This window comes from Arvicanthis niloticus, chromosome 5 (genome assembly GCF_011762505.2).
Source record: "Arvicanthis niloticus isolate mArvNil1 chromosome 5, mArvNil1.pat.X, whole genome shotgun sequence".
NCBI classification, from domain to species: domain Eukaryota; kingdom Metazoa; phylum Chordata; class Mammalia; order Rodentia; family Muridae; genus Arvicanthis; species Arvicanthis niloticus.
The window spans coordinates 132,937-147,709 of NC_047662.1; the positions used below are offsets into that span (position 1 = coordinate 132,937).

General features: G+C 46.2%; 1 protein-coding gene across 1 annotated transcript; it reads right to left on the minus strand.

The window, feature by feature from the left end:
• Positions 1-11,942: 11,942 nt before the first annotated feature.
• Rnf223 (ring finger protein 223) lies at positions 11,943-14,408 on the minus strand. The gene is made up of 2 exons (XM_034503978.2): positions 14,268-14,408; positions 11,943-12,888 (listed from the first exon to the last, which is right to left on the minus strand). Exon 2 carries the CDS (start codon positions 12,882-12,884, stop codon positions 12,081-12,083), a length of 804 nt encoding a protein of 267 aa, XP_034359869.1. The 5' UTR covers positions 12,885-12,888; positions 14,268-14,408; the 3' UTR covers positions 11,943-12,080.
• Positions 14,409-14,773: the final 365 nt, after the last annotated feature.

Below are 14,773 nucleotides of genomic sequence, written 5' to 3' on the forward strand. Positions count from 1 at the left end.
CACCACCAAAAATAGAAAACAACCAAACAAAAAACAAAACAAAAAATGGAGCCAGTGAAATGACTCAGCAGGTAAAAGTGCTTGTCAACCTGAATTCAGTTCCTAGAATCTGCATAAAAGGATGGAGAGAACCAACTTCATAAAATGTTTTCTATTACGTGGGCCAGTGGTGTACACACACTCATAATAATAATAAATAATAATAATAATAATAATAATAATAATAATAATAATAATAATAATTTAAACTGAAATCCTATATAGCCAGGCATGGTAGCATATACCTTTAGTCTCAGGAGATAGAGGTGAGCAGATCTTGAATTTGAGGCCAGCCTGAACTAAATAGTAAATTCTAGGCCAGCTATGGCTGAACAATGAGAACTTGTCTCAAATGAACAACAAACAAAAAGTAGTTGTAAGCTCACCCAGGAGGTTCATGAGTCTTGACTATTCACTACCCCCTTCCCTCATTGATTCGCTTTTACAGGAGTGCTAAGTGTCTTTAGTGCTCCAGTTGAGTGTCAGGAACTCAGAACAAGCAGAAAGGCCATTGCCTTAGCAGGTGTTAAGAGTGCACCGAGTTGCAGTACAGACTGTCTTGCTCTTCAGGAAAGGCTGGAGAACTGAAGTCCTGCTCAGCCCCTGCCAGAGGACAATGGGCCTGAGGTCTTGCCACCAGGAACAACATAAGTCAGTGCCCTGCAGTTAGATAGGAGTAGTGAGCAAACACAGTAAGTACATCTGGACTAGACTGCTCAGAAAGCTACGACTTCACAAGGAGGCCCCAAAGCATGGCAAGGTAGAACACAGGCCATGTAAAATAGTGATCAGGTTGGAGGCAGGGGTGAAAAGTCAAAGAGCATTTGGATGCGGGATCTCTGATCGTCTGAAGGGGGCTGAGTTGGAGAGCTTGAGACCCTGTAGTGGGGTGAAGAGTATACACCTATCCATAATGTTCTGGGAAGTAAAAGGAAAGGGAGCCTGGAAGACAGGGAAAAGGGGGGTTCTCTAGGAAATGTCACTGTTGGTTGCTTTGAGGGTGACATGACCCTAAGTGATATTTTTTCCTTTTTTTTATTGTTGTGTCGTTGTTGTTGTTGTTTCAAGACAAAGTTTCTCTGAGTAATAGCTCTGGCTATCCTGGAACTGGTTTTGTAAACCAGGCTAGCTTTGAAATTTCAAAGTTCCACCTGTCTCTACCTCCCAAGTGATGGGATTAAAGGAGTGTACCCCTACCCATGGCCTTTTTGTTTTTATAATGTACACTGGTGCTTTGCCTTCATGTATGTCTGTGTGAGTGTGTCAGAACCACTGGAATGGGAGTTACAGACACTTGCAAGCTGCTGTGTAGGTGCTGGGATCAAACCTAGGTTTTCTAGAAACAGCCTTTAACTGCTGAGTCATCAGTCCTTGCCCCTGCCCCCAAATGATTTCTAAGAGAGAAAGTTAAAACAGCAGTGAATTTACTTTTCATGACTGTATGGGAATCTGAGGCTGTGAGAGGTTAACAGTTACAGGAAGAGCCTCAAGCATGAGGGGCAGGGGAAATCTATGTTCATCGTGCTTGTTGTACAAGGGAGGTGGCCAGCAGGTTAAGGGCCACTCCAGATGTAGGGTCAAGCTGTATCTTCACTCTCTAAGTCTGGGAGCCTGTATACCTCCCTTTCTTCAGAAGTTAAAGCCACATCTTTAATCCCAACTCTCAGGAGGCAGAGATAGGCAGATCTCTGGCTGGTTCAAGGCCAACTTGATCTATAGCATATTGAGTTCCAGGCCATCCAGAGCTACTTAATAAAATCATTCCCAAAAAGGGGGAATTGAGATTGGGGGAACTGGAGAGATGGCTCAATTGCTAAGAACACTTGTTGCTCTTGCACAGGACCAGGGTTAGGTTCCTAGCACCTACAGAGTGGCTTATAATCATCTTTAACTCCAGTTTCAGGTGATCAGATGCCCTTTTCTGACATCCAGAACACCAGACATATATGTGATGAACATATGAACATGAAAGCAAAACACCCAAACACATAAATAAAAAGTGGGGGCATAGCTGGGCATAGTGACACATGCCTTTCATCCCAGCACTTGGGAGGCAGAAGCAGGCAGAGTTCTGAGAGTTCGAGGCTAGCCTGGTCTATATAGCAAGTTCCAGAGCTACACCATGAGGCCTTGTTTCAAACAAACAAATAGCAACAACAAAAATAGGGTATAGGTGGAAAGATGGCTCAATAGTTATGAGCCCTTGCTGTTCCTCCTGAGGAGTGGAATTTGGTGTGCAGCACCTATGTTGGAGGGCTTATAGCCACTTGTAACTATAGCTCCAGATGACTGGATGTCCTCTTCTGGCCTCAGCAGCACCTACACACAAAATATGAGACATACAAATTTGTAAAAGTCCCACAGTCTTTAAAAGTTTCATCTCTAATAAATCTCTCTGAAATATCCAAAGTCTCTAAAACTTCAAGATTTCTATAAAACTAAAACTAAAAAAAAATTCCTTAAAAGCTCAAAGTCTTCTATAAAATAAAAAGTAGGTTGAATGTTTTTCTTTTTTTTTTTAAAGAATTATTTATTTATGTATATGAGTACACTGGTAGCTGTCTTCAGACACACCAGAAGAGGGCATTGGATCCCATTACAGATTGTGAGCCACCATGTGGTTGCTGGGAATTGAACTCAGGACCTCTGAAAGCACAGTCAGTGCTCTTAACCCCTGAGCCATCTCTCCAGCCTGGTTGAATGCTTTCTTACTCCAGAAGAAAGAACCAAAGTACAACCACAATCAAATTCAAGCAAAACCAAACTTCAGTAGTGTCAAGAGTTCAGTGCTTGACATCTGGGACCACACATGATCCTCTGGGCTCCAAAGTATCTGAGCAGCTAGCCTGCCAGCTGCTCTCATGCCTGCCATATGCAGCATGCCAGCTCCACTCCACGCCTGTTCTCCTTGGTGGACATCCCAGGGTACTAGCATCTCAAAAATGCCAGTGTTTTCTGCTGCAACTGGTCTGTACTTTTATCAATAGCCTCTCCTACACTTTCTTCAAGGATTCCAGCCCTGCCTGCACAGTGTCAAGTCTCTACTGCTCTCCATGACTCCTTCATGCCTTTAAAACTAATACCACCTTGGAGACTCTTACACATTATAAGCCTTGGCTGCCTCTGGACCACAGCTTCCATGTGCTGATCCTGAGATACACTTCCCAGAATATTCTGCCTTAGTGATGTTGGTCTCTTGTTAAGTATAGCCGATTCTCCACTCTCAGATGACCAGCGTCCATTGTCCCAGAAAAGGAAAGGTTTTATTCCAGTGGTGCTGGTCTCTTGTTAATCACAGCAGATCCTTAAGTTTCTACTGACCAGAAACATAAATTCTTAATTCAAAATACCACTTGTCAGTCCAGTTCAGTAGAGTTGGGATAGCAAACACAAATCAGCAGCTGTAGCACTACCTAGCTGAAATAGCCAGGCCTCAGCCTCAGCACCAGTCAGCAGGAGGGACCAGAGCCAACAGGAGCTCAAGGAGAAGTTCTTGGCTATCCCTCTCAGTGAAGTGAAGATCAGCAAAGATTCAAGACCAATAAGCATTGGACAGCAAGCTCTATAAGCAAGCCAGGCTCAGCCTCCATTACTGTCTGTTGATTCCTTTTTATACTCCCTCCAAACAGCATGTGTCCTCCATGGGTCTTGCCTCAGTATGTGCATCTGTCTTAGCTGACATCACTCTAAATCAGTCCACAGAAGCGGCAAGAAACTGCAGCACGCCACCAGTTTTTTGGTGCGTTTCTCTCTATGGAATCCCAACGAATGGAGCTCAAGTATGCAATGTAAGACAGACCAATATATGAGTGTCATTATCGAAGAATCAAGAATCACGTGTCTTTTCACATGCTTGCTTTAGCAGAAATCCTTTCTTCTGTGTCTGCTTCAGCTAAACATTCCTTCACGAGTCTGCCTTAGCCTTTTACCTGTGTCCACTTCAGCTAAACTTCACTTCATGTGTTTCCTCCAGCAAAACACCAGCCAACACAACTGACTTTCCAAAGAACCATTAAGTTTCCATTTCAACAGACCCAAACATAGTTCTCAGTGATAGCACAAACCAGGGATATAAACATGGCCTCAGGTGGCTGCACAGGCCACTCACATCAACATGGCCCCCAGTGGCCACATGGCCCAAGGACATGGATTCAGGGTTGGACAGACCACAAACATCCACATGACCTTTGGTAGTAACACAGACCTCTGGCTGTAGCAGGACCATGGGCCTCAACCTAGCCCTTGGCAGCAGCATGGACTAAAGACATCAACATACCACCTGTACTCAGTTGGCTGAGCAGGCCACACATATCAACATGGTCTCCAGTAGTTGTTGCAGCATATTTGATCACACTGTGAACACTGAGATATTGTTATTTACTGAGAAAACTTGTTTCTAGTTGTATGGCTCAGTCCATAGCACACACCTTTAATCCCTCTAGATGGGATACAAACATACCCTTTCTACACACCTTTAGTCCTAAACAACAAAGGTAGTTAGTTTATAGAAGGAAACATCCGTGTTTATGCATAATATACCCAACTCTCACTAGAAGAAAGAAGACAAGCTACTTAGTGCAGGAAGAGAGGAGGCAGTTTCACTAGAAGAGTTTTACAGAGACAGATTGCAGAGATAACAAGCTAGACACCGGTAAAGACAGAATGGGCCAGAGCATTAGAACAAATTGCTAGGGTTAGTTTGAGGTCAAGCAGAGCAATTCAGGTGAGGGAGATAGATAGATGATAGATTAGATAGATAGATTAGATTAGATTAGATTAGATTAGATAGAGATGGAGCAAGCAGATTGAATCAGTCAGTTTGTAGAGGAGTTTGAGCCAGAACAGCTGAGTTGAATCAGCCAGCTAGAACTAGGAATGGGTGAGCTTATTCAACATTAAGTCTCTGAGGCTGAAAACATTCAAGGCCTAGATAAGATTTTACAGAGGCTAGAAGCTTCCAGGACTAGGTCTAGGTTAGCAGACTGAGGCAATAAGCTTTGGACACAATTACATCAGGCAAATAAAAGCAATTTTTACAAGCAGTAACTTGGGTCTCAGACATCATCATGGTCACTAGCAACAGTCCAGACCACTGATATCTACATAAAACCCAGGCTTTAACTCAGCATGACACAACAACACAGATCACAAATATCAATATGGCCTCCATTGGGCAGCACAGACCACAGAGGTCTTTCAAGGAGATCCAGTCCAGAACCCGAGCCATTCTGCATCTTGGACATCCTGTCTTTGCACAGAGCCAGGGTGATCCATAGTGTCTGAGTCTGCACAAGCTTCAGGCTACTTCACTCCACCCTGCTGGCCCTACCTGGTAACAACTTGTTCCCTTGTCCACTACCACCTTTTCTCATGTTAATATCTAGTTCCATTCCTCTCCACTATGCATGCATCTTTCTCATTCCTCCATCACATATTTGTTCAACTTAACAGCATTGGGAACTGCTACACAGTAATTTTTCTCCAAACATCTTTATTTTAAAGATTGATTTTATGTATATGTGTACACTGTTGCTGACACACCAGAAAAGGGCATTAGATCTCATTACAGGTGGTAACATTATTGGTAAATTGAGCTGTTTGTACTTCTGTTTGAGAACCAATGTTCCTTCAGTAGTATCAATTATGATTCCAGTAACTGTTAGAATAGTGGCAATTGGCAGTCCTATGGACTAGTGGTTTTCAACCTGTGAGATGGCTTGGCGGTTAAGAGCACTGAATGCTCTTCTGGAGGTCCTGAGTTCAATTCCCAGAAACCACATGGTAGCTCACAACCATCTGTAATGGGGTCTAATGCCCTCTTCTGGTATGTTTGAAGACAGCTACAGTGTACTCACAAAAAATAGATAAATCTTTTAACAAAAAAGAATATCTTTATATTCATTTAACCTTTTATTTTATTTTTTCTTCTTAATGCCATAAGACATAGATGTTTGAGTATTGAGAGTAGTCATTGGAAAGGTAAATCTTTTTGATTACTAGGCTGCATGGGGGTAGTAAAAACAAACTTTAAGTCAGTAACAACAACATGGTAGTTTTGAGTTTGCTTTTCCACTGAAACCTGTTTGTGAGTTTACCTATCTCAGTAGGAAGCCTAGTAATGCTAGGAAAAGGCAAGGCCTGATTTTTATATTTGAAACATTTAGAGGCCTTGTCAGAATTTATATTTTCATAAGTTACTGAAAGAAATAAAGTGGTAGCAATCTCTTTATTGTCCTGTCTTTTTATAGCTTATTGTAGAAAATTACCAAAGTCCATAAAAGTCTCCGTAGGGTTTTGTCTGTTAGTGGAAGAAGCCCCTAAGTGTATTTTAAAGTCAGGGACTTTTACTTATTTTTATTTATTTACTTAAGCCCTTGTGGCAGTTGGTGAGCTCTGTCATTTTTGTTTTTTATTAACAATTGAGGGCTAGCAGGTTATTGAGCCTCACTTTTGAGGCTTTTTTAAATTTACAAGTCTCAGGTTATTAAGCTTTTAAAGTTTTAAAGTTTCTATTATCAGCAAGCAATGCACACATTCTTTGTACCCAAAGTTATTACAAAGCCAGAATGTTTTAAAGATGAAAGCAAACTTACCGGGCAGTGGTGGTGCACGCCTTTAATCCCAGCACTTGGGAGGCAGAGGCAGGCAGATTTCTGAGTTCGAGGCCAACCTGGTCTACAAAGTGAGTTCCAGGACAGCCAGAGCTACACAGAGAAACCCTGTCTCGGAGAAAAGAAAAAAAAAAAAGAAAAGAAAAGAAAAAGAAAGAAAAGAAAGGAAAAAGAAAAAAGAAAAAAAAAGTAAAGAGACATAGTGTATCCAAACATTTGAATTCCCCATGTTCTCAAGTCGTTACCCATTTCAAGTGTGTGTGTGTGTGTGTGTGTGTGTGTGTGTGTGTGTGTACCCTGGTAATATATGGAGACGCTCTTTTCCCTTGATCACTTAGTTTAGCTGAGGTCATCTTGGGCCAATGTGGAAAACAAGGATTGTTTGATTTAAGGACTGCTTCTTGCTCCTAGGATTGTCCACACCCTCCACCCTAGGAGATTGCAATGTCTGTACATCAGAGAAACAGTTAAAGTGAGATGGGAGAAGCTTTTCAATAGGCCCAAGAGAATATCTGAGCTTTTGGGTTGGTGGAAGCTAGTGGTTTGTTAAGTTAATAGATTCTAAGAGGTTTTTATCTATTAGTCACAAGCTTTTAGTTCCCAAACAGAAGTGGACAAGGAAAGTCTGTTTCAGAGGACTACGAGTAACCCAAGATAAACCAATTAGTTTGTAGGCCTACAACATTCCAATTTCTTCACAAGATTGCAATTTTAATCAATCAGTCTTTGCAGACACAGCTTCTTTCCAGTTCTTATTCATAGGTACCACTTGTCTTGGCCATTGCAGCAGTGAGTGGCACAGGGACCTGGAAAGGAGAGTAATGACAGACACAGGAGACACAGGACTCTAGTTTCACCTCAGGAATTAACCATTTTTATTTTTCCTATTCCTGTGGAGGGTATTGTTCAGGCTCTTCTTAGCTTGCACAGTCTCTCTGCTAGCCTCTTAAGGACATGAGGTATGAAAGAACTCAATCAGCCTAGGACCCTAGTGGGCAGGCCACATGGGCCTTCTGAAAAAAATTGGAGATGGTTCCACAAGAGTCCACATTGTACTCTTATCCTCTGGGGTTGGGACAGGGGCCCAAGGATGTTGGATAAGAGGAGGTGAGGTATCAATGGAGCCACACTGAAATCTCCATCTGTTCAGACACTATGGCAGCAAGAATGCCAGCTCCCTTACTCCTTGTTTCTAGAGACAGCTGGAGACAGCTGTGGAACACTGGGATAAAGGAATGTACCGAGAAATGGGTGACTGCATATGTATGCGTGTTGCTCTGTAGAACATATGGGCAAGCTGATATAAAGCACTGTCCTCTAGAACAAGTGCTTCCAATAATGGCCAGAATTGCAACTTGCAGTTGAAGGTGGCTGTGCAACATGGCTCTGAGCACCAGACCCAGGGCTCAGAAGGAATTGAGGTATAACATTATCCAGGTGACCCTGGTGGGTAACAGTTATAGATCAGCATGGTCAGAGTCCCCAAGTCTATGCTGAGAGTGAGGAAGCCCTAAGCTAGGAGTCCGCAGTCCAACCCTACTGAATCTGTTGACTCCCATGTGTCTTAACATATTTAGCACAAGTATGCCTAGCTCTTCTCAGTTCACAGAAGCCATACGTGCTGGTTACTTTGTGTGTGTGTGTGTGTGTGTGTGTGTGTGTGTGTGTGTGTGTGTGTGTGCATGAGCGCAGGGAGGAGGGAGGGGCAAATTACCACAAGATACAGTTATTTGGGAAGAGGGAATCTCAATTGAGAAAATGCTCCTTTAAGTGTTATGACTCTGAGGAGAAAGGTATCTTGGCAGTAGAGAGCCCTTTTACCTTACAGCTCCCCACCAGATTTAGTAGTAGGTAAGTCTGTGGTAGAATTTTTCTGATAATAGATGTGGGAGGACTGTAGATGGTGCTGCTCCTGAACCTGTGGTCCTGAGTGACAGAAGAAAGCAGGCTGAGCAAGCCATAGGAAGCAAGCCTGTGAACAGCACTTCTTTATGGTCTGTGCTTCTGTTCTTACCACCAGGTTCCTGCCTTGACTTCCCTTCATAATTATAGCACCATAAGCTGTAAACTGAAACAAACACTTTTCTCCCCAAGTTGCTTTTGGTCATGGTGTTTGATCACAGAAATAAGACACCATGTTGTCAACTTCATATCCAGGCCTCTGACCCATGGCCCTAGACAGCTTCGCCTGTACTCCCACTTATGCCCTTCCTGACCCCAAACAGCTTTGGTACCCATCTTGTATTTAGTGGTACCTATTTCTTTCAGGCACAGATTCTTTCTACCTGTAGCTGTCAGTGGAAGTAGGGGAAACTGTAATTCCTCAGAAGTCCCTAAGGGTAGCTTTTCTCAAACAGAACTCAGGTATAAATCTTGCCCTTCCTTTTCCTGAGCACCTAAGACACTTGGGGTCTCTGTCCCACCCTGAAGTATTTCTTTGCCTCTCCTGTTTTGACTCTGGTCTATAATCAGTACCATCACACAATCACTTCTGGCTCATCTCTGTGTCTGCCCACGAGTGGTCTATAATCAGTACTATCACACAATCACTTCTGGCTCATCTCTGTGTCTGCCCACGAGAGTCCCAGTAACACATGTGTTTCTCATCTGTAAACTCCACAACCAAGCTGGGGTCTTCAACTCACTGCTTTCTCTGGTACCGTGAAGCACTGGTAGTAGTATGGCTGGAGAAGTCCAGCTGGAGCCCACTGATATCCTTACGTTTCATGGAAGAGGTGTACCTGGTTCAGAGCAGCGAGCCAGAGTCAGATATATAGTGTATCTCAGATGTGGCCGTGAGATGGGCCATTGGATCCATGTAGGCTCAACTAGCCAATAGTGGCCCGCTTAGGGTCAAGTATCAGGCGTACCAACACCATTGTCAAGATTAATGTTCTGGTTGACTGCATCCACAGACATGTGAGCCCCACAGTGTGCCTCCCACTAATCCGAGGCCTCTTCCCTCTTCCATCCTACGAATCCACCTTCAGATTCACCTTTGCCTGTTGGTCCCTCCCTAAAAATGCCACCTTCCTTTCTGGGTTCTGCCTCCTCCTCGACCCAACTCCTGCACCCTGTCCCTCTCATCCTCCTTTTGAGTCCCACTGATTTGCATCTCACTGCTTAGGCCACGTTCACCTAGCTCACCTTGCCTCCCAGGGTTGGACTGAGACATCAACATCCAGAATAAAGATATAGTTGGTGCCTCCACTACCAGCAGTCTGGGAGCCGGCCACTGGATCAGTTTGAGGCTGGTGTAGGAAGGCATGCATCTTGACGATGCAATAGTTATCCAAGGCCAGAAGCTGCGACTGTGGGAACAGGTTGGTGGAGCAGCACAAGCTCGAAAAGGTGGACTGGCACTGGGCCCCTTCCAGGCTCAGCCACAGCTCCTAACCTGAGCAGTGCATCTTGGGGGCCTGGGAAGTCTCAACAGGGGCAGGACTGGGTACTAGAAGAACCTGGAGCTACAGGCAGCAGAACCCTGGAGTGCCCTGGGTGTACCAGAGCTTCTCCCTGTGTGTTTTCTCGAAGGACTGCTTTATTGACTGACCATGACTGGAGCTGTGGAAGACATCCAGGAATCTGCTCCACAGTCTAGATAGGCAATGGAAAGTGCACTTGGAGATCCCAGTGTCCTGTCCTGGTTCCCAGTTGAAATGTGGTTGTAGGATTGCGACAAGGGATTACATGTGAACCTGTGTGTGCCACAATTCCAGACACTTTGTATGGTCCTTTGGTGTGATCTTAGCAACAAGGTTAGGAACAGTCTGAGACTGACTTGTACTTTAGCCCAGCTTCCTTGTGCCCTGCCTTAACCGTAACCACTTCAGGGTGGTCTGGGATCTGGTCCTTGTCATGGATGATTCATCATTGTCTTGGTTACAATGGATAAGGCTTTTGGAATGAAGGCATATATGATATGCTCATGTGACCATATAGGCATTCTCACATGACTGGTCCTGCCAGTGACATGGGTGTGGCTCCACATATATGCATCACTATGTGACAGAGTGCAAAGTCACTAGCTCATGAGACATAGAACCCTTCCCCATCACAGCTGGTCTATGGCTTTGTGGTACCTTCAGTGAACTCAGTTTAGTGGCTACTGGCACTGGGGCAGGGGTGTGAGGGATCCCCAAAGCTGGACTCAGCTAATACCTCCCTAAACTTCCTCCCTGCCCTAGCCAAAGGCACAGCTAGTTAGAACAGGAAGTATCTGGGCCTGTGGTCAGAGGTGAGGACGTTGAAACTTAGCCAAGCTGGAAGGGGCCTGGGTTTTCTTGGTCATACTCACCTTGTAATTACAGGATTCCTAGGGCTAGTGGCAGAACCTGTGCCAGTCTTCATCCTGCCTTGCCACTGGGGTGTCGAGTGCCTCCAGCAAGCCACTCAGGAGAGGCAAACTTCACCCTGTAAAGGGGACCCTCAGTTTGCATTTTCCCAGTGGGAAACAGCAGAGTCTGGGATGATTGCTGTGATTCCCTGTCTCCTGAGTACCCAGGCACAGCTGTCACTGGGAGTTGGGAATTGGGGTCCCTAATCCACACTTTCCCTCAGGGCATCCACGAGTCAGGCAGGAAGGGGAAGGTAGAGCCTGGGTCTGGGAAAGAAGGACTTGGCAGCTGGAGCAAATGGCTGGCAGCAAGGTGCAGCAAAGCAGGCTCCTCCCCCTCCACCCAGGTGGGAAGACCCCCCCCCCAAAAAAAATAATGGGTGGAATCTTGCTGCTGACAGCTTGGAACAAACACAGCTCACCCAAAACTTAAAATTTGCATGCTTCTTTGTTTAAATGCTTGTTCTTCTCCCTAACAGGAACACTTAAGACAATGACTGTTGGTTTCTCTTCCCCTCCCCTTACCACTGAGATCCAGTCAGTTTACCTGAGCGGAGGCTGGGTTGTGGGGATGTAGGTGGGAGATTTTCTAACAGGACAAATCGGATGGTGGAGGACAGAGGCAGTGTACACAGAGAAACAATATTTATACAAAATAATTTATTTTAAAATGTACCATTCATAATGGCCAGGGATAGCAGGCAAGTTCCTGCTGTGGTGCTGTGGCAGGGGCAGAGGTGTCCTTCATGTTCATTTTCACTCTTAGAGAACCAGTCTTAAGGAAGGAGGACGGCAAACTCCTGCTGTTTTGGCAATTCAGTGTGTCCAGGGAGGCCAGGCACCTGACCAGAAATCCATGGATTCCTTTTCCCATTTGTATCACAGGGTCCCAGGGCAGTTTCTGGAGCCTTTAGAAGCCTGTAGTTTTTAGAGGCTTTGAGGACTCTTTTGTCCTCATTGGCACTTAGTCCTGGAGAGTAACGGACACATACGTGTCCTATATGGAATTCTGGGGGACCAACTAACTTCAAAAGCTGCCGTGTTCTTGATCTCAGTGGGTCAGAGACCCATCCATGGAGCTGTTCAAATAGACCCTAGCTGTTGGCTAAGAGCCCAAGGGAGAGGGCATCTGTGGTGGCAGTGGCGGAGACAGTGGCTGCAAGTGGCCGGTTAATGCAACGCAGATTTCCAGTTTTGAGTGCACACTGCACAGGCCAGAGTATCACACAAAATAGCACCAGCAACAGCACAGAAACCAGTGCTACACGACGCCAGTCCCCAAAGCGTGCCCAACAGCGTGCCAGACGGCCTGGGTTGGGTGCAGGGTCTTGGACAGTTACAGGTAGGGTGGGCTCAGGTGGTTTGCTCAGGCCTACATCCACACACACAAAGTCACTGGCCTCTTGGCCAGAAGTGGTGGGCAAGGGGCGGCAATACAGTTTGGTGCCCTCAAGCCACACAGGCTCCTCTCTCTGTAGGTGCGCTGGCATCTTTGCCTGTAGTTGACGACTGGTGCGCAGTGCAGGAGCCCCAGCGGCAGGTACAGTTGTGGGCTGTCGGCAGAATGGGCAGGGCACAGCTTCTCTGCCAGGACGGCCTGCAGGCTGGGCAGCTGCCAGCCTAGCCAAGCACTCAAGACAGAAGACATGAGCACAGGAAAGCTCTTTGGGCGTCTTGAAGATGTTGTCATAGCCTGAGAAGCAGATGGAACACTCCAATGGGGAGGCCACCTTCACTGAGCCAGGAGTACTGGGGGACTTGGGGCTGCCACCTGAGCCAGGAGTACTGGGGGACTTGGGGCTGCCACCTGAGCCAGGGGACCTGGGCACTGAGGCTGTGGAGCTGTTCTGGCGGTAGGGTGGCATAGCTGTACGCCACAGCCGCTGGCCTGATGACATGATTCTGAATTATAGAACAGAGACGGGACATTATGAACTGCCCTTTTCCTGAAAAGCCAGCTTGTCACAACCCCTCTTTTCTTCCCCAGCATCAAACCCAAAGATTCCAATGAAGAACACTATCTACCTGTAGGTACCTCCGAAATTCCACCCATGTCCAAACTGTAACCTATCCTTTTCCATTCATTACAAGATCAAGAGTACCCCAGGCATGGACAGCCCAGACAGATTTCAAGAACAGAGGCCATGTGCTAAAGGTTGTCAACGCTGATGGCTGGACACCTGTTGCCCATCCTCCCCCATGCTAATAATGAATGTGGCCCACTATAGCTACTATTCTTGTCTATGCTCTGCAGGACTGATCTCATGCCATAGAATAATTACAACAGCTCCTTCATTTGGAGAAGACGGCTCCAAGGTGGAATGACCTGGGTTCTTTCTGGATGAGCCAATTGAAAGCTGGGTCCTGACAGGCTCATGAGCTACCTGTGGCTCATGTGGATCAGGTGGAAGGAGTTTGAACTTGGTCATGGTATGGGTCCCTGATTTTTATGGCATACATCTGAGTTGCTGGCAGCTGTGTAAGGATTCTGGGGTCTTTGGGAGGGCAGCTGGGCCCACAGAGCTCCAAGAGACAGGGTGGGCCTTAGTAGGGGCCCAAAAAGCTTTTGAACAGCTGCAGCCTGGAATGTGGGGCTAGCTTGTTTAGTAAGGATATGAACAAGTGCCAGAGGCCAGGGATTAAAAATGCTCCATAACCAGTGCCCAGGGGATACCTCTGCCCTGTTCTGCCAGTATTAGTCATTCCACGGCCTGTCAGGGAGAAGGTGGGATGTACAAAATCCAGGCCTTCTTTTTTTGGCAGCTCACCTCACTTCTCTGAGAGGAATCCTAGAAACACACTGACCACTTAGTACTGTTTGCTTACACCACCACTACCACTCCCCACCCCCACCCTAGCTAGGACTACACTTCAGGAGCCATAGGCATTCTGACCAGATTAGAATATTCATCACAAAAGCCTGAACCTTATAATCCATGGAGCCCAGCAGCTACAGCAGAGATGACCTGTCTCTCTGCTTCACTTGTCAGCCCCAAGTAGGTGAGTAAAATGGCTTAGAGATTGCTGAACCATCACTGGGTCTGTGAATCATCTGACATCACTGTGACATCACGAGAGCCCCAACCTTCTTGCATGAGATGTCACCACTTCCTGGAAGCAGCAGTGGTCTTGGCAAGGTCTAACAGTGCCTTGGATCTATCCTCCCCTGACCTGTGCTGCTCACAGGACTGGTTCCTTGGCACCAGGCCTCACCTTCCATGAAGGGGCCTCATCCTGAGACTGTATAGGTGAAAGGTCAAGACAGGCTGAGCGTGCCTTACCTGGTAGCTTGAGATCAGCAGTTCCTGGGCATGGTCCTCTTCACTGGTCACAGCAAAGCTCTGTGTCTCTAGATTGACCAGCTCTTGGCTAGAGCTGGTTTCCCCCCCTTCAGGTCCAACTCAGCCTCTGCTCTACCTGGCAGGTGTTCCTCTACAGACTAGCAGCCAACAGCCTTCTGGTGGCACTGGTCTGGCCACCACACCTCTTCTGCGTGTATGTGGGAGTGGAGGTATGATGCCCGTGTTCATCCAGGAGGTGGCCGACTGAGACAGGTGTGAATTCTCAGGCCATGAGTTTTGAAGTAGGTTTATTTATACTCTCCAGAACTCGGTGGCTGGGGGTGTGGCCCTGAACATTAGCAATTGGCTGTTCTCTTCCCAGGCAGACTCAGAATGGGTGTGGAGCCAGAGGAAGGGTTAGAGCCAGGCTTCTTGTCTTAGGATTCCAGACTAAGCATAGATGCTCAGGTACTCAAACCCCTCTCCTCTGGAAAGTAAGTATGCCC

What these genes read in the sequence shown, in the direction of transcription:
- Rnf223 (XM_034503978.2), bottom strand. Translation starts at nt 12,884, where the DNA reads ATGTCATCAGGCCAGCGGCTGTGGCGTACAGCTATGCCACCCTACCGC.